Source organism: Pieris napi, chromosome 8 (genome assembly GCF_905475465.1).
Source record: "Pieris napi chromosome 8, ilPieNapi1.2, whole genome shotgun sequence".
In the NCBI taxonomy this organism is placed as follows: Eukaryota; Metazoa; Arthropoda; class Insecta; order Lepidoptera; family Pieridae; genus Pieris; species Pieris napi.
Window position 1 is genome coordinate 4,558,774 of NC_062241.1, and position 20,768 is coordinate 4,579,541.

At 34.4% G+C, this 20,768-nt stretch overlaps 2 protein-coding genes across 3 annotated transcripts in view; one reads left to right on the top strand and one right to left on the bottom strand.

Moving 5' to 3' along the window:
• The window catches only part of LOC125051613 (IDLSRF-like peptide), a 59,765-nt gene extending 47,612 nt beyond the window's left edge, over nt 1-12,153 (top strand). Inside the window, exons 3-5 of the mRNA XM_047652056.1 lie at nt 4,669-4,797; nt 9,636-9,788; nt 10,603-12,153. Of these exons, the coding sequence (XP_047508012.1) occupies nt 4,669-4,797; nt 9,636-9,788; nt 10,603-10,796 (476 nt within the window). The 3' untranslated portion in view covers nt 10,797-12,153. The remainder of the gene's footprint in view (nt 1-4,668; nt 4,798-9,635; nt 9,789-10,602) is intronic.
• A 1,738-nt stretch (nt 12,154-13,891) lies between these two features.
• LOC125051749 lies at nt 13,892-18,208 on the bottom strand. Of its 2 annotated transcripts, none has more exons than XM_047652287.1 (3): nt 18,013-18,208; nt 17,516-17,781; nt 13,892-15,908 (listed from the first exon to the last, which is right to left on the bottom strand). In XM_047652287.1, exons 2-3 carry the CDS (start codon nt 17,768-17,770, stop codon nt 14,160-14,162), a joined length of 2,004 nt encoding a protein of 667 aa, XP_047508243.1. In that variant the 5' UTR covers nt 17,771-17,781; nt 18,013-18,208; the 3' UTR covers nt 13,892-14,159. The 2 variants fall into 2 exon arrangements, with proteins under 2 accessions (XP_047508243.1, XP_047508244.1); XM_047652288.1 differs by lacking the exon at nt 18,013-18,208 and adding an exon at nt 17,873-17,980.
• Between the last annotated feature and the right edge of the window lie 2,560 nt (nt 18,209-20,768).

Here is a 20,768-nt window from a genome sequence, read left to right on the forward strand (position 1 = left end):
AGACTTTCTGTTGAAGAGCAAATGTGTGAAACACTTTATGAGGCTACGACTACTAGAAATGAGAATGGAAGGTTCATTGTTACATTACCATTTAAAAATAAGGATCCAGAATGTCAGTATGGACAATCTATGGATATTGCAATGAAAAGATTGGTGTCGTTAGAAAGAAGATTATCTAATAATTTTTGGTTACGTGAAGAGTATACAAAAGTGATTGAAGAATATTTGACACTTGGCCACATGTCTCGAGTTGCAGAAGATGATGTGGATAACAGTACTGCAGTGTATCTTCCTCACCATGCAGTGGTGAGAGAAGATAAGGAAACCACTAAAGTGCGCGTGGTTTTCAATGCATCTAGTAAGGGTATGAATGATGTTTCGCTAAATGACGATCTTATGGTTGGACCGAAAATCCAGCAAGATTTAAGACATATTTTAATGAGGTGGCGAACTCATCGAATTAGTATTGTTGCTGATTTAGTTAAGATGTATAGACAAGTATTAATTGATTCTGCGCAAACTAATTTTCAGCGGATTTTATGGAGGCCACATCCAGACATGCCTGTGGAACATTATAAGTTACTTACGCTAACTTTTGGAACAGCTTGTGCTCCGTACCTAGCTGTAAAGACTTTACAACGACTGGCAGATGAAGAGAAGAGGAAGTTTCCAGTGGCAGCGTCTATTACAAATACTGATTTTTACGTTGATGATTTGATGACAGGAACTGAGACTATTGATGAAGCTAAAGAAGTATACGATGAAATGAATGCTTTAATGACATCTGGTGGCTTTCAATTGCAAAAATGGACAAGCAATAGTAAGGAGTTATTGCATTACATTGGAAAGCAAAACAATAAAGAGGAGACGTCTTTGCCAATTAAAACAGATAATATGATAAAGGTCCTTGGCGTCCAATGGAATAGAGAAACTGATAGTTTCGAATACGTTGTTGCTTTACCAGAAATAACATATCCTGTTACCAAAAGACAAGTTTTGTCTAATATTGCCCGTTTGTATGACCCTCTAGGTTGGATTTCACCAGTTGTAGTATTAGCAAAGCTTTTGATCCAGCAGATTTGGAAAGCACATCTTGATTGGGACGATCCTTTGTCAAGTGAATTTTGTGAATTGTGGTTTAATTTTAGAAATGATCTTATTCATATTCAGCAATTACAAATTCCCAGATGGTTAGGTTACACCCGCAAAAGTCGAGTTGAATTACATGCATTTTCAGATGCATCTTGTTCAGCTTACTCAGCCGCAGTATACATTCGTGTAATTAGTTCAGATGATAAAATAGAAGTTCGATTAGTATCCGCAAAAACAAAGGTAGCTCCAATTGAGAAGAAAATTTCTATTCCTCGACTAGAACTGTGCGGTGCTGTACTAGCATCAAAATTAATTAACGAAATATCTCAAATTATGAAAATACCTAAAAATGATCTGTTTGGATGGACGGATTCAACAATAGTTTTGGCATGGCTTAAAGGTGGACCAAGTAAATGGATGACTTTCGTTAGTAATCGTGTCTCAGAAATACTTTCTATTATGGAATACTCTCAGTGGGGTCATGTTTCATCTGAAGCAAACCCAGCTGATTGCGCGTCAAGAGGTCTGAGTCCGCTTGAATTACTGTCTCACACTCTATGGTGGGAAGGTCCACAATGGTTAAGAAACACGAATATTCAAATTGAAGATTTAGAAATCGGTGATACAAATGAAGAAGAAAAAATAGTTTCAATGAATATCATAGAAAGGAATGAAAATTTTGAATGGATTAAATTTTCTAATTTAGTAAAAATGTTGAGAGTAATATCATATTGTCGAAGATTTGTAATGAGAAAAGAAGATCGAAAAACCTTACCTAAATTTATAACAGTCACAGAAATCAATAAAACACTAGAAGTCTGCATAAAGCAAGTGCAACAATTTGCATTTGGCGAAGAAATAACAGTTATAGCAAATGGAAAAGAAGTACCTAAAAAGAGCGTGTTACGCACTCTTTGTCCCATTTTAGACAAAAATGGGATTTTAAGGGTAGGCGGTCGAATAAGCATGGCCAACGAAAGCTATGATGCAAGACATCCCATTATTATACCTGCTAAGTCTCACCTTACTAATTTATTAATTTCAGATGCACACGAAAAGACTTTGCATGGCGGTCCTCAAATAATGCTAAACTTTCTTCGTTCAAAGTATTGGATTGTACGAGTTCGAGATCAGGTCAAGAAGTACTATCGGAAATGTATTACCTGTTTAAGATATTCTAAAGCAGCAAGAGTACAGCTTATGGGCCAACTTCCTGATGCACGACTTAAGCCGAGTAAACCATTTTTAGCAACCGGCGTTGATTATGCAGGTCCATATCATATAAAATTTTCTCCAGGACGAGGAGCTAAGACCTACAAGAGTTATATTTGTCTCTTCGTATGTATGGTAACACGAGCTATACATATTGAATTAGTCACCGATTTGACTTCTAAGGCTTTTATTGCAGCTTTTCGAAGATTTATCGCTAGGCGTGGTTATTGTCGAGATCTGTATAGCGACAATGGCACAAATTTTGTTGGTGCCAATAAACAATTGAGAGACATGTTTGATCGGTCTAAATCAAACATACCTGATGAGATTGCAAAATTACTCACATCTGAATTAACAACGTGGCATTTTATTCCACCTCAAGCACCAAATTTTGGAGGCATTTGGGAAGCCGGAGTGCGATCTGTTAAAACACATTTGAACAAGGCAATAGGTGATAATTTAATGACATATGAAGAACTGGTTACTGTTCTATCACAGGTTGAGGCTTGCTTAAATTCAAGACCGATTTCATTGCTTAGTGACGTAGCAGATGACCCTCTCCCATTAACCCCAGGTCATTTTTTGATTGGTGAACCTCTTGTAAATATTGTTGACGACACATCAGTTATTAATTTTAATGTAAATCTTAAAGAAAGATGGAATGTCATGCAGAATATTGTTGTAAAATTTTGGAAAAAATGGTCTAAAGAATATTTGTTAACTTTAAGTCAAAGATATAAGTGGAATTCGAAACTTGAAGACCCTTGTATAAATGATATTTGTATTGTTAGGGAAGAAAACTTGCCACCGTGTAAATGGTTATTAGGTAAAATTGTAGAAAAACATACTGGTCCTGATAATATCACTAGAGTGATAACCATAAAATGTAAGAATGGCCTTATAAAGAGACCTTTAAGTAAAATAAGTATACTTCAGAAATAGATTTTAGTTTTTTTTGTTACATCATGGTGGGCGGCAAGTTTGATTCAATTACGAATGTTATAATAATTCTTTCTTTTCATTGTTGTAGATTTTAGATTTATTATTAACGTATTTACCTAGTATAATATTCGAATTCTTTAACTTGTTTTTTCTTGATGAACTTTATGTTATGTTTAACTGAACATGTTATTTTTCTTTGTTTGTTATGAAAGTAATTCTATCAAAGTTTTGTGCAACTCTAATGTTGAAAGGACTCGTCCTTGGTGGGCGGAATGTCTAAATTAATTATTTGTTTAAGTAATAGATGGCGTTAGGCGTGTGTTAAAACGCGATGGCGTAACAACGTCTTGGTATTATATAGGATTTAAGGTTTATTTAATAGAATGAAGTTTTTGAAGTTTTTTATAGTATAAATTAAGTGTCCCTCTCTTTAAGTAATAAATAAAAAGTGAAATTGTGTAGTGTGTGTCATTCCGTGATAGGTTTTTGTTCAGGCAGTAAATAGAAATTTATACATAAGTTTGGATCGAGTAACATTTATACAGTTATTTTAATAATTGATGTAATGCAATGTGAATGTAGATTGTAGACAATCATAATATCTAGCATTAATATAAAAATCATTTGTTATAGTCACTAGTTATACATGTTAACGTAAAATTGTAAACACCGTTAGATTGTAATCTATCTCGCGAGATTATAAACTGTCGAAAGATTGTGAACCTCAGCTTACTGCTTACAATTTAACGTATTATTATTCGGTAGATTGTACTACACTAACTTAGTTATCATTCAAACTTCTTTGGTCAATTACAGATTAATTTTACTTTCCAACAATTTCATATAACTACCGAATAATAATACGTTAAATTGTAAGCAGTTCGTTGAGGTTCACAATCTTTCGACAGTTTATAATCTCGCGAGATAGATTACAATCTAACGGTGTTTACAATTTTACGGTGACATACACACAGAGAAACAAACCATATATGTGTGAACATAAATAATTACAGTTAGGAACACGGCTTTATTCAATACAGTTCCAGACTAAATTTTTGTCTGACATCTTATCTTGTATTGACACATTCAATCTTATTTCTTTTGGTTTTGGAATCTCTTTATCTCGGAAAACTACACCGTTCCTTGGCAGTATTTCGAACGGACGGACATACATCGGTTAGAATTCGTGTAGTTAACTATTTATCGAAAATGGATGAGTCCGATGATTATAATTAAGTTAACCTATGTGCTGCTGATAGTGTAGCTGTCAATACATAAATATGTCAAAGAGATATATTATAAATACATAAACAAAAAGAATAAAATATTTGTCTCTAATATCTTTATGTTTCATTATTGTTTATGATGGCTACAATGGGAAATGTTTTAACTAAATTTAATAATTTATGGTATTTTTTTCAGAATACTGTCATCCATATGAGCCGTTTAAGTGTCCCGTGGATGGAAATTGCATCTCCATACAATACCTTTGCGATGGTGCACCAGACTGCATCGATGGTTACGATGAAGATTCCAAGCTTTGTACTGCAGGTTTGTTAGAACATTTCTAATTAAAAGTTCTTGAAGCGCCAAAATGTTGCGATAGAAGTATTTCCATAATCTGAGTCCACAATTACTATAGTATTAAAAAATATGTAGTTTAAATTTTATGTCTGTCGTTCAATAATGTCTTTTGTTAAGTTGGAGCGTTTACAAAATGTTTGCATCAGATTTATATTTGGACTTAAATTTGACCATATTTCGGAGTTTCGTAGAAAGCTCATGGCTACCCATTCGATGTGCATGTTGCACATTTTATAACTTCTCTATAATGTTCTTTTTCATCATAAAACTCCTAGTTACTTAAAGCAAAATTTTATGTTCCGTTCTGGCGGTAGTTTTGATTTGCGTTCGCTTGACAATCTAGTTCTTGAAACCTCTACTCTGAATTATAAAAACTGAATTATATCACTTCCTACTCTACTACCTTTCCTTTGGAACTCCTTTCCCCTTGATATCAGACGAGCTGTCTTTAAATCTATTTAAAAATCTTTTTTTTTGAGCTTTTATCTTCTGCCTCGTTTAGCTACTTATATATATTAATTGTGACTCATTAACCCTAAGATTAGCTTATACATTTTTGTTAATATTATTTTTTATATTTTTTAGATTCTAGTAGGTATATTTTAGTTATAGTTACATGATATTTATGTTCTTTTTGTTGATTATTACTTGTACTCTACCCTCTGTAGGGGTTTCTGTTTTATTTTCCATATTTCCATATTTTATATACCTGCTTTTTTAATATACGCGTTATTGTATAAGGTAACGAAGTATAAATAAATAAATGTCACGCGCTCAGGGGACATGAATCACTGAAATGACCTACATTTACGAATGCATAATTCACATTATTCAAATTCGATTCAGTATGGAAAATTACTCTTCATTTGCGAAACGACACAAAACATTTTAGACAATTTAGTACGTGCATTAATTACTAATGGATACTTATTTACGATTTAGAAAATGGATCCTAATTGTAATCGGAAGTTTTGGGTCTCAAATTTATTATTGCGTTGCGTATTGGCTTGCCGTGACAACTTGTAACTTTAATTTAAAAAAAAAACAATTTTTTAATTCAATAACAAGTTACATTTTTAGCAGATATTGGAGCCCCTGAACTAAGTCTAGGGAGACCTGTACATCAGGGTACTCCGCACTTCCAACGGTTTAATGCAATAGTAACTTAACAATAATTGAAACCAAAATTCTATATTATAAAGAAAACTAGAAAGCTAACAAAAAAAACAAGACTTATTACTAAACTAAAGATACAAGTTGAGACATTTGTACACACCAGAATGATGATCTTAGGGAAGGGATGGATGGGATGGGAGGTGGCGAGTGTTAGTGTTAAATAGTGTAAGTGCATTGTGGAAATAAATAATGCTTAAATTAAATTATTCTTGAACTAGCAATTCAGTTTCTTCATAGTTTAGTGCACAAAGCCACTTGGTAATTATTGTTTTAATTTCGAATAAGAATTTAGGCTATTAAGTTATTAGTTAGGCCTATTAAGTTTGTTGTATAGCTGAATAGATAGATAAGAAAATTGGCGGTGTGAGAATTTGGTTTTACAATGGATCCTTACCTACCCCTAATATTCCACAGCAGGACCTGAACTGTTGGCCTCGACACGGATAAGGTCATGGCGATTTTTTGACTATAATAAACTTTACTGTCAGCGCCTATTCCATTATCGTATCGGACACATCTGTGATCCGTACCTACCTATCATTGTTTTATGTGATTAATGATATAGAGAGTGCATTGCGTATCTTTCGTTACCTAGGAAAAAAATAAATTCTACGTTACACTAATTACTAATATTGTGGATTGGTAAAGAATTTTAAAGTCAGTTTTATCTAAAACCATCAAATTCAAATAACATTTGTATTAAAATAACACGCAAAATTCAAAAAGGCCATGTTTACTTTAGGGCAGTCGTGACAAAGGGAAATTCAGCATTTTGTGGTTTTAGGATGTTTTACAAGATAACGGCCACGCCATGTTTAAACATTGTGTGTTTTGTGAAATAAAAACAAAATAGTCCGGGAGGTAGCGTTGCATTTTCGGCAGTGATTTTACGCCGACTATTTTCCTTCTTTCACTATTTATCTCGAAATACTTATAACTGAATCAAGCGTCAGCTGGCGCACCTGCGGTGGGTGTGGAGTTGGGAGGTTGCGAAAGAAGTAAAAAAAATTAAAAAATTAAGTAATAGTACGCTGCCTGAAACTTTTTCCGTATATAGTTGATGTCATACTGAGCAAAAAAAAAATCGTCAGCTGCATCGTGAAGGGGGGATTATGCGTCAGCTGCTCGTATGAACTTGTAATAAAATCACGTGAAATAAAGTCATAGTACGCCGGATGAAATTGGACTACGTGATCGTTTAAATAATTCAAAGTACGAAAATAACAATCAGCGGCGTGTATAGCGGTGGAAAGACCGTCAGCTGACGCAGTAAAGGTAAAGATTATTCTAGAAATGCACAGAATCTTTCTCGATATATTTTTGTCTCGTTTTATTCGTAACAAAATGCACGAGATGAAATAAAATCGAGTGTAAAATTAAATGAACGCAAAATAAAATGAAGGGTGATATAAACAAAATCGAAATATAGAAATAAAAAGATCGCAAAAGTTATTCGTTGTCGATGGTATCGCTATCATCATCGTTGTCTGACGAATCATCGGCCGAACTGTCCTGGAGGAAATCGTTCTCTTTGTCTTGATCGAGTTCTTGGCCTCGATTCTCTTCACCGTCATCTGTAAATGACCATGTAAATTATCAAAATTAGGCTACTAGAAAGCTCAAAGAAAGTGTCACCGACAAAAATTCCATACCGCCAATATTGTCGCTGCTATCCGTTATACTGGTGACTGATACGGGTACTTGATCTCCTTCGAACCATTTGAAGACATATTTGTCGTCGTTTTCTTCCCATCCCCAGTCCGTGGGAGATAATTGATATGGATATTGAAGGTGAGCATGGCTCCAAAGGTGCGCTATGTATGACGTGCGCAGTAAATGCTGGCGTAGCTCGGATTTACATGGTGGGAAGATCGCCCCGTCGATACGGCTTTTCCACTTGAGCACGCCGTTTTTCTCATTGATTTGATATTTTTTCGCGAAGGTAGCAACGCGTGTAGCGTTGACATCGTTTATCGATTTAAACCCGTACAAGCGACAAACTAATTCTTCAATCGTTATGAAGACCTTGTCTAATTCACGACCCGGAATAGTTGCGATATTCCCCAACGCTTGCATATATGCCTGTGATTTTCGCAACAATTGTAAAGGCTTTTTTTTCTTTCCTGTAAAATGCGGGATTAAAATCACAGCCTGTGAGGGCATGGAAACCTGGCAACGCAGAGCACAAATCGGTTCCCAAGGTCCGTTCGTTCGACGAGGAGAACCGAAACTGAATGTGTACGACAAAGATTCCCCAGGCAGATGATGCTGCTTTGAAATTTTAGGGGGAGAGGTTTAGGTAGCCCGAAGGTCGTGCTATGGGTTCAAGCAAGGCCAGAATGTATCGCAAATTATGTGTTTGAAAGCGAACAGCCTGACAGCAATGCTCCAAAATTTTAAATCTTGACTGGGTCAGCTGACGGTCTTTCCACCGCTACATAAACAGCTGATTGTTATTTTCGTACTCTATATTTTTTGTAGAATCACGGAGTTAAATTTCATTCGGCGTATTATAACTTTTTTTTTTAACGTTTTTTTTCACAAGTGCATGCGGGCAGCTGACGCATAATCCCCCCTCCACGATGCAGCTGATGATTTTTTTTTTGCTCAGTATGACATCAACTATTCATGGAACAAGTTTCAGCCAGCGTACTATTACTTAATTTTTTTATTTTTTTTACCTCTTTCGCAGCCTCCTACACCCGCACCCACCGCTACTTGAGCAGCTGACGGTCGGTTCACTTATTAGTCATATAAGATCAACTATCGATGTTAATATCAGCCGGCTTACTATGACTTTTGCATTTGCAACGCTACCTCCCGGACTAAAAGAGGTCTAAGAGAATCTTACAAATTGGAGGCTCGAAGCAATTTGCATGTCAAATATAGAGGCCACTCGTTTTAATACCCCTGAGAATATTTTATTTTTTCTTCAATTTGGCGGCGCAATATCTTCTATCTTGAAATAATGAAGACTAAAGTCGTATCTAATTATATCATCAATACATATATATATATCAATACAATTACAATTCATAATTGATACTTTACTTTTAAGTTAAATTAAGTTTGGAAGATTTGAAATATTAAAGTACATTTTCGTTGTACATAGGTACTCTCAACAAAAATTGATCTACTTTTTTAGTAAAATTGAGATCTTAACAAAAATTTTGCTCCCCTAGAAGATATTTCTAATACACCTTTAGATTTATTGCCGATTTATTTTATGTTATTGCTTTTTTGTGTGCAAAATAATAAAATAGGAAACCATTTTAGAAACTGTTTTACTTGAGATATCACCTAAATACGTTCTTCGGTACGGAGTATTAATAGGTACGGTAAATTTCTTATTCTTTGTCGAATCTAACTCGCAATCCAACAAATATTTAGCTTACGTCAACGTAAAATTAAATATATTATGTATAGAGTATTTTAATAGAAGAATACTAAAACTAGTTTTTTATATTTGTCTAATTTTAATGCAAACAAGTATATAGAATTATTCGATATCATATGTCCGTCACTGAAGAGAATATAATTACTTTTTTGACTGAGCGAGCTTTGAAATCGTCTTAAAGTGTTTAACCCACATAATAATGTATAAATAAACTGAATTATTGTGTTTTCAGCTAAACGACCGCCCGTAGAAGAAACAGCATCATTCTTGCAGTCACTATTGGCTTCACACGGCCCCAACTACCTGGAGAAGTTGTTCGGTAACAAAGCCAGAGATGCCCTGGAACCACTTGGTGGAGTGGAGAAAGTTGCTATTGCTCTCTCTGGTATGTAGCTGTTTTTAATAGTTGCAACTGCAAAATGTTTTGAAGTGATAACTTCTGATGGGAGGGTAATCCCCTTTTTTACGTAACGCGTTACGGCGCCAGTCTGTCTAGCTTCCCTTTCTCTCACGCCTGCGGCTGCCGTAGGCAGGCTCCTCTTCTCTCACTCTAACCCGCAGGGTTAGCTGTATTCTCTCTACTCAGTGTTTAGTATACGTTAGACATTTAGTTGATAGTGAGCATATAACCTCTACTATCACCGTTTTGAAACATACATATAAAAAAATATTATATTTTTAATAAATTTTATTTAATTTAAATTTTATTTTATTCTTAAACCTAAACTAAAAACTTCTATTGAGTATTTTATCACTTTTGCACTCTACTAAACAACATTTCTATACTAAAAGGACATCTTACAAGATCATCAAGTGCCAAGTAGACAAATTGAAAGTAACTTATAGTGTCAATTTCATGACTTTAAGATGCGCTAATCATAGAATTCATCAATCAATACTTTATTTGAAGATCGTGAAGTTTTGTTACCTTAAAAGACAAAACATAAAGGAAATAAAAATAATAAAGGAATGATCACTCTCCCGATATTTACTTCGTATGAGAAAATATTGTGTACATGGAAATAAACCCTGCCAGGATTTGAAAGCACTGCCTTAAAGACAAGAATCGCACGCTCAACCGTGCAACAGTGTCAAGAATCTACCGGCATAATTTAATTACCGAAAAATAGTAAACCAATACATATTATAAAATTCTTAATTAATTATAAATTCTACTGATTATCATGTCAAATTTCCAGAATCACAAACTATAGAGGATTTCGGGGCAGCCTTACACTTGATGAGATCAGATCTCGAACATTTACGTTCAGTCTTCATGGCGGTGGAGAATGGCGACCTGGGCATGCTGAAGTCTCTTGGCATCAAAGACAGTGAGCTCGGAGACGTAAAATTCTTCTTGGAGAAGCTCGTGAACACCGGTTTCCTCGATTGAGTAGCACCGGAGTCTGCCTCTGACTACTACCATGTCATCCAATTCGGTCCCATCAGCTCCTCATTCTATAGTTACCTTCCCTATGACACCATGAAATATAAAAGGAATTAATCATTATCTTTCATTCGTTCATTTCGGTTGCGATTTAATCCGGCCACAGACTCGAGCCGATTTGAATGATCAATGATTGATTCATTATTTAAAAGGAATACTCGCGTCATCATTTTGATAATATGTGAATTTTTGTTATACTATTATTTTCATAGATGACACATTGTCATATATCTACTTGTAGTTACGTAGAGGTTAAGTTTAATTTTAAGTAGATGTGTCCACGTCGCCCTTAACTACGTTTCTAAACCTTCCACCCAAAGCCATGTCAGAGGCGACTCCTTAAATGTAATGTCCATTCTAAGCGAGATATAAAGCTAATATATAATAAGTTTGAATTTTAATTTAGTTTAAAAATCTTTAAAAAATTTAGAATGCATGCGCTTTATATCTGGCTTTCGAAAATCCAGAGTAGGACCATTTTAAGCATATCAATGTATAGATGTAGTTCTATTTATAGTTATTTAAAGTCTTAGTATTTTAAAATCAATGTAGGTACTTATATTTGTGCCCTTGTAAACGATACATATCAATGAGCGGTGCTCATAACGGTTACATATCAAAATGTGATTATAATATATTAAATATGCTAGTGTAACTTTCTTAATTCTTTTACATTGTGATGCGGGCGAAGACAACGAATAGTAATGAGGGCCATGGAGGCTCTGCGACAAATTGTATCATGGTGAAGGCTGGGTATTTGTACCATTCGATGCAATTGAAAAACGAAAGTATAGAATGGCATAGACCACAAATTGTAATTCACAAAATGTGTTAGTTTGTTCTTCTGTCAAATAATTTTACTTGGCTACAATATGATATATTGTGTTCTAATATTCTACAGATTTAAATGAAATGGTAGCGCCTAAACAATTATATGATTCAAAGGCAGCTCTTGTCGTTTTTGCTAAGCGGATATCAGTAATATAAATTCTTCGAATCAAATATAACAATTATAATATCAGATAAAAAAACATATTCCCAAAGCCCTTATTAAATACAATCACACTTCTACACACAACCGCATATCGCGTGATTCGTATGGTTTAAAATTAATAGATTTATTTTAATTATTATATCTAGATCTAATTGTAAGTTATAGCTTCTAATATTTTAACTTGCGTCAGATGAATTTCTAGTCTTAATTATACTCGTCTACAATATATTCGTACTAAAAATAGTTATGTGTTTCGATCTATGTATATGGCTTATTCTTAAACGAGTCAATAAATAAATTATCTTGCAATCGACTTTCATTTATTTACTAACATAATTCGACAATTGCTAAATTATACTTAGTTAATACCACGCTACTAAATGTAAATTTAGAAGCAATTTTCTGACGTTCATAAGTACATTTAGTTTAGCTAAATAAATGAATTATATTTTGTTTAGATTTCATCTGTTTGCTTGCTAGAATGACAGCAAGAAAACGAAATTACCGCTCAATTATTATTTTTTATGCAGATAAAAACGATACAAAGTCAAACTAGTACCAATTATATTTTAGCGAATTTGTATGGAGTTAGAATATGAAAATGTCTTCGTTTGCCTTTCTAAGTGGTAATCTTGACCCATTTTATATACATATATTTATTTGCATGCATGGATACTAATTAAATCTTAGTATTATGTTATGCATATAAGTATAGTTAACATGCGAGATATTGCTGCATACTTTTAATAGCTGTAATATGTTATAAAAGTTATTATTTGGGTTCCATAAAATACCAAACAAGATTTTTTTTAGTATTCCATGAAGCGAAAAGCAAAATAATATTGACAGTACCAAAGTATGCACCTTAAGGTTATATATTAACAATGAGCTTTTAGCCGGGGACTATGCAAAACAATTTTACGTTGCCATAACGGGTCACGTCTATCGCAAAGTATTTATGTGTAAAGTTCCTGAGGTCAGAATGTAAACAAATGAAGTAAGAAATTTTATTGTTATTAAGGTGGGAACTGACCAAAGTTACGAGGTGTAATGTAGCATTTGCATCGAGCGTGTTACCCATCGAGCATGTTACGCTGTGTTCTAAAATCGGCGTAATATGCTCGTCAAAACTCTGAGCTCCACTTTCGCCGCCAGTGTTCACGAGATATGATAGTGATAATGTTGATATCTTTCATTCTATTTAATTATTGTTTCATCCAAATTAAGAAGAAGAAAAAATGTTACTGGACATAAAACTTATTTAAAAATACAGGCGTATGAGGTGGTTTGTTATTGATTGCAATATTAAAAACCAAATGATTACTGGACAGTATAAAAACTTTGTACGCAGGTCTCGATTTTGAAGAACTGTTGAATTTAATTGGACCAAAAGTACTTAACAAAGACACAATTTATAGAAAATCATAATCATGATCACTCGCGACGTGCGACGCGTAATTACTGACCCGTGTAACAGTCAAAGGATTCGCCAAAAAACCGACAGCCAGGTGGAGCACTCAAAGCGAGCAACGAGCAGCTGGTTTCCCAGTAACACGACGTACTGACTGCACGAATGCTCGCTGTGTAACATTACATTACACCTCGTAACGTTGGTCAGTTCCCACCTTTACATTACATGTTACATTACACCTCGTAACGTTGGTCAGTTCCCACCTTTAGACAAATTATGTAAGTCGCGTCAGCGCGTGCGGGACAAGGGATGCCTTCCATTCTCACCTATTTCTTAAGTTCTGCAATTACTACCAAAATTGTCGGGGTTATATATATACTAATATAACCTATACTTAATTTCTGGGCCACAAGACTATACAAATATACGATTACATTATTTAAGTATTCAGTATCAAGACTTATTTCCGACTCTTGGATAATGTTATTGATAACCAGTACTTGTAGTAGCAATTTATTATGAATATTTTGGTTGTACGTTGATACTTTATAAAGGCTGACCAATTAAATTTCACTTTTTAATTGAAAAGTTTTAACAGGTTCTTACAGTTTCGTTTGATTTGTCGTCAAATAAAAATCAGTATGTAGAATTTATTATTAACTCTTAAAATATATATCATATTTTTCTTATGTAATGTTAAACAAATTATTGAACTTTTAACATAAGGAATATTAAATGCACTTTACAAACAATGTAATAGTTTACAAAGTATTTGGGTGTACCATTTTTTATGGTAGCAGCTATATGTAGAACTAACAACTATAAGTAAAGTAGGTAGTAGGACTTTAATAAGGATCGGAAACACTTTATTATCACACTTAAAATGTGTCCAAAAGTCCCTAACCTAAGTCATTAATTTTCGTTTCTTCGTGGAACCTCTTTTCTGATCCTCCTCATCAAGTTGATTGTAATGTGATTGTATATGACTTTGCAGTTTCTTTTCTCTAGAGAACTTTTCCCCACAAATATCACAAGGATATTTATCTATTTCGTCACCAGGTTTAATCATAGAAGTTGATATTTGAGACTCTTGGACTATGTTTCCTGTTGGTAATACATAAGAAGGTTGTGTAGTAGAATCTACGTTAACAAATGTGAAACATTTTTGTGTATTCTCAGATGGACCAGAAAATGAATTCTCTCTGACCGTTTGTTTTAATCTCTTGGTGGGAACCTCATCAGCTGGATGAGATTTTGTAGATATGAGCAATTTGCTGGGATTCCCAGTTTGAACTATTGTATAAGACTGTTTTTTGCCTGGTGTGGTTTCAGAAGGTGAGAGCGAATCGGAATGACAAGCAACTCCAGATTTGATCAAACGTACTGGATACGGCTGTTCTGTAGGACAAGATTGCTGTTGGTTAACATTGGTTTTTATTGTAGTTCTTTTAGATTTTGGTCCACTTTTAACTGTTAATGTCTGCAAATTATTCATTTTTTCAATAGTAGTTGATTTGTTGGTTACTGATTCCGACACAGGAGTATCTTCAAGTTTATCTTCAACTAACATAAAAGAATTATTCGGTCCTGGAACAAGTTTAAATCGACTATTCGGGTGTAGTACAGAATTTGGCATTTGAACAGTAGGTGCCGCAACTAAGGTTTCTGAGCTAGGTATCTGAGATGTTTGTTGTAGGGATTGATTAGCTGATGATGTTGTTGACTGTATATTTTCAAGTTGCCTCATTTTGCTAGCTGGACCAATTTTACGTTTAGGCTTCTGAGGCAGTAAAGGTGTGTCATCCTCATCATCATCTACATTTATGGGAGTGCTATTGATTATTTTACTACTACATTCATTGGATTTTGTTCCAGATGTTATGTTTTCAGTTTGTGGTTTAGTATTAATATATTTTATAAGAGGAACCTTTGGTGGCGGAGGCGCAACTGTTTTATCTTCTTCTGCAATCTTTTTGCCGCCGTTTTTAGCACATCTGTGGTTCATTACAACTTCCTTTACTAAGAAATTACGATTGCATAACTTGCATTGAAATAAAACACCTACGCCATTCACTTTAATCATGCTTACGTGATCCATTATATTGAATGGCTTAACTTCTTCTGATATTTCTGTAGAGTCATCCCTATCTGTACAAAATGTATTTATTTTCATTACTTGCTTGTCAGTAACCTTAGGTGTTTCAGCAATTTTTGGCGCAGAGTGGTCGGATTGAGCTTTATTAGTATTTCTTTGGATTTCAATAGGCTTATTTATTTCTTTAGAATCTTCTTTGTTCTTATAATCATCTATATTATCTTCTTTAAGAGATTTAAATGATGATCGCGTTTCTTTTTTTATAATCTTTTTTTCTGATTCGCCGGAAGGTGTGATGGGTAAATTTCTTATCCCTTCAATAGCCTTTAAAATGAGTGCATTACATACATCATCATTAGAAATATTACGTTCATTTAACTTGTCCTCCCAAGCTGATCGATAACTATATTGTTTTTGCTTTAGAACTACCTTTATCCCTGCTGCCTCCTGAAATTTCTCTTGAGTTTTAAGACATTTTTGTATAAATTCATATACCTCTTCAACTTTCGCTGAACATCGGAAACAAATTTTTTGGGGCAAATCATCATTTTCAGCAATCTGAAACGAGGAAACGGTTTTTTATACGATTTAATTAAAAATATTTTAAATCATAGTAATCATAGAGTTAAGATAGTTCAGACCTATTGTGCAAAAATTACTTCTGTACTGTTACATATATAATTTTTATATATCTACAAGTTTATATTATAGACCCACCAAATAAATATATAATAAAAATGAGGTAAGAAAGAAAAAAAACATTTATTTGATTAAAGCATACATACATACATAAAAAAATAAATACTAACAAAACCAAATTGCAAACGCAAACAAACAGAACATAGAACATGAGACAATGCAACAAAATACCTAAACCAGCTCACTGGCATTCCAAAACGTAATATTTTTATCTTGAAAAACGTAATAACTTCCACTTACCAGTAATTTTAATAAATTAAGCTTAGGGGTCGTTCATAAAATACGTTCGCATACAAGGGGAGGGGAGTGGTCTGGCTGAGTGTGACAATTTGTGACAAGGGGGGACGGGGGGTATACGGCAACGTGACGTTCGCCGTGTTAGTTTTTGTGACGAAATATTTCTAGGGGGGTCACAGAAAGTGACACAGCGTGACAATAGGGGGGGAAGGGGGTCAAAAAAAGCTGATTTTAGTGACGCATTTTATGAACGGCCCCTATATTAATGAAATAGTAAAGGACCCAGGTGAGATCCTTGAGGCATGCCAGAGGATATTTTTATTTATTCTGAAAGGTTTGTAGTTTTAGGAGATTTAAGTATTGCTTTAATAAACTGTATTTTATTGTTGTATGACATATTCAAATACTTAAGCAACAGTGTTTAGAATGCAAATTGGCCTATAGTTGCATACATTATGTTTATGTATAGATTTATGTGCTGGTAATTAGCTGTAGCAATACGCACAACGGACCAACCACGAGTCTAATTGCGGAGAAAGGAGTCCTACTACCCTTAGCTGTAGCAATGGTCTTCCATTGTATAAAATTAAAGTTAACATACAAAACTTATGTACCATTCTATAAAAAAGTTTAGATATGTATCAAATCACCTGGAGATTGAGCATTAAATGTTATTAGTTTTAGTGTGAATAAGGGTTCTTGTCAATTTTATTATGGTGATTTAATAATTGATTTAGCCTTAGGCCACCTACGCTAATAAAAGACTGTGGCTATACCATAACTCTCAATAGAGATATAAAAAAATTAAATAAATTTAGGTTTTTGTGATAGTTGAAAACAGAATATATTGAGATACAGATTAACAGGACAGGTGTTTAAAAAAATTCTCGAATGGACAGATTGTAGAGCCTGTTTCATAGTTTGAACTGGTTTTTCAATATTAAAAGGGCTGCTTCACAGGGCTTAGGAGACACAGAATGTATTCAGGGTTAGTAAATGTTTCATATATTTATGGGATAAAAAACTTATATATATTTATTTAGATACATTTGTCATTTAAGCAATATCATCTTAGCATACGAGAAAAAATACTTTACTTTAAAATAAAGGTAAGGAAGGAAGATGCAAAGCATTTGTACTGTACAACCATCCGCAGAAATATAAGACACATTTTCCAAGGAAATGTCAATGTGTAAAAAAATAAGGTCAATCTTAAGGACTTTACTTACCACAAATGGCATTATATCATCAATTTTCTTAGCTAGCATCGTCTCGGCATCAAACATTTCTACGAATGGCCCGTCCTTGGTCTCACACAGCCTGCATAGTTTAATTAAAACAGGTTGGCTCACAGAATTGGAAGGGTCAAGAGTAATTTTTGATACAGAAATATCAGATTTTACTTCGTCTTGTTTATTATCTACATCTTGTTTATAAACTGCAGAAGTAGTTTTCTTGCGTTTATAACATTTCTTCTTGCCCATTATTTAAGGTCCTATACACGTACCAGGAAACAAAATAAAAAGTGTAAACCCTTTCTGAATAAGCAATTTTTAATACACACTATGTTACTTTTGGTAACCTACTAATTTATTATGGTTACATGGAAATTAGATGTATTGCTTATTTATTATTTTTAAATAACAATTATTAGTTATAACAGATTATTTCGGTAAGTTCTAGTTTGACGAGATTTCATAGATTATTATAGAATATAGAGTCCGACCTGTTAAAATGGCGATATTCTTCTCTTTCGTAATACTAAACTACAGTTTTTGAACTAAATTATTTTAGTTCAAAAAACCATGTTTTTTATGTTTACAGTTTAAACTATAACTAGTGACTTTAAACGTAATTCTTCTGAAAAACCATAGTGAACTATAGACTCTGCTCCAGTTATGAATAGTGTCATGATCGTGTGTATATGTAAAATACACGTGTACTTACGACACTTATAATATAGAGATGGGTTGTACTAGGTAAATTTGATATCAGATACACCTGTTCCTAATCCACATAAGTACCTAATCCAAATACCTATTCCACCTAATCCACATAGTACTGCGTATTGTATTGAGTGAATATGACATGACGCAGTACTTTATTTACTACGTACTATTTACTTTACTATGCTAGTTTTATAAGTTTTCTTAGTTAATGAATTGTAATCTTCCCTTCATACTTCTACAGGCTTAGGACTGTCAGCTTAAAATTTAGTTTTAAGCAGGCGTATTTAAAAGATTTCAATTCATTTTATGTACATAAGGTCACATTTTTTTACATTATTTATTTACAAGTATTTTTTTTTGTTTTATATATTTTTTTTTAGTTTTTTGTCTTTTTTTAATTTTGTAAGTATTTACACTACTTATTTACAAGTATTTTTTTTTTCTTTTTTTTCTTTTTTTAGTTTTGTATGTACACTATTAATTTACAAATATTTACATAGTTTTGCTCTTGGAACAACATAATATATGTATGTACAATGTGCTACATATTACATACAGTTATACACTCGACAACAGGCTGCGCTATGTATTTTGATGAAGAAACATCAGCTGTTGCACTTTTCGAGTGCCTAGTCTAGTTCGTCTGTCATTTAGGAGCAGGCCGCAAGCTGAAAATAATCTTTCGCATGGAACACTCGTAGCCATTGCATTTAGTTTTGTAATAGCCAGAGCGTGTAAATGCGGATACAGATCTTTCCTTTGTTTCCACCACTGTAATGGTGAGATTTTTTCAGTAGGCAACACAACTTTGTCTTCTAAATATCTTTGCACCTCTATGATTGCCCTCGATGACGCAGTTCCTTTCGGTTGGATATTTTTCATTCTCTGTGTGTAATGTTGCCATACTGAAGAGATCTGCACCTCCCCTGAAGTAGAGGTACTTGGTTGTGTTGAAGTGGACTCCTGAAGCTCCATTAAACCATTTTCGTTTTGGGATGACTGTGAAACGCGGTCTTCTTTGTGAATTTGAGCAGTCTCGAGCTGTATAACATTTTGTTTCGTATTTTCCGCTACACTTGGATCATCGAAGTTCAACTTGAATCTAGGATCCAGGAACATGCAAACTGTGAAAGTGCGGCTTCTGTCCAAGTTAGCAAACCTAGTTTTTATAGCGCCTAATAAGTCTTGTTTAAACATTTGGGCAGTTTCAAGATAGGAACTTGTATCCATATTTTCCAAAGAGGCTATAAGTCCCGTTGTGATAGGTATAACAATACTTCCCGAAACATATTTTTGGGCGCTCACTTCTTTGGTCACTTCTTCAAAAGGTTTTAAAATTTTGGTCACATTTTCACAAAGCTCCCAATCAAATTGGGATAGTGACATAGCACTGGCATTTAAATTACATAAAGAACTATTAATCTCTTCTTTGATTTCGAGAATCCTTTGCATCATGTAAAAGATGGAGTTCCACCTTGTACTCACACTCTGCAGTGGTCTTTTAACAGTCTTTCCGGCCTGCTCCTGATACTTCTTCAATTTTTCCCACGCTTTGGCGGATCTTTTGAAATAACTGACAATCGTTTTTATTTTGCCCTCCAATGCAGTCACTTCCTCTGACTTCGACATCGCTTCTTGTACGGCCAGATTGAGAGAATGAGCGTAACAGCCAAAATGCTTACAGCCTAAATCCTTTTCTATGGCTTTTTTAATATTGGATCCATTATCCGAAACTGCCAGCAGAATTTTGTTCGCCACTTGCCACTCCTCTGCTACTCGCAACAGCTCCGTTGCTAAATTAATACTTGTGTGGGAACCATCCAGAAGCACGCATTCAAGTAATATGGACTTAAGCACATACTCATCTTTGTCAATATAATGGCCAGTAACACCTAAAAATGAATCATTGGTACTTGAAGTCCAAATATCAGCTGTGATGCATATTGACTCAACATTTCGAAGTTCGAGCATTTTTATTTCCCGCAAACTTTCATAACGGCTCGGTAGTAAGTTGTTTGCAAAGTACTTGCGTGTGGGAATTATATAAAATGGAAATTAACTGAGTCTTACACATTTTGCACTCGGCCATGTACTGATCCTTGTCCTTGACCACAAAATGGTCCCACGCGACACTACTCCCCTTTGGAGCCATTTTTTTTACAAAATACGAAAGTTTTTCTGCACTAAAGTTCACTAAACAAACTCAATCATAACAAGTCACAGCTTGCATCGCCCAAATGACGAACGACACTAACTAAGTGTTTGTTTACATTACATGCAAATTTATTGTTTTTCTTAACCGAACAACAAACAAAGACAAAAACAGGTAACGTTTCTATGTGTTAGAAAAGGAAAGCTATTGTTTTGTGCGCTCGCCGCCGGCCCGCGAGGCCCGAACAGCCAGCGAAACAAACCGGATTTTACCAGTCTCACGTCCCGCGCCCCGCACCCCGCCCGACCGCTGACGCGCGGGCGCGGCCCGGGACTACACTACTCGCTAGTCGCTACGCTACCTCTTGGATTAGGTGGATTA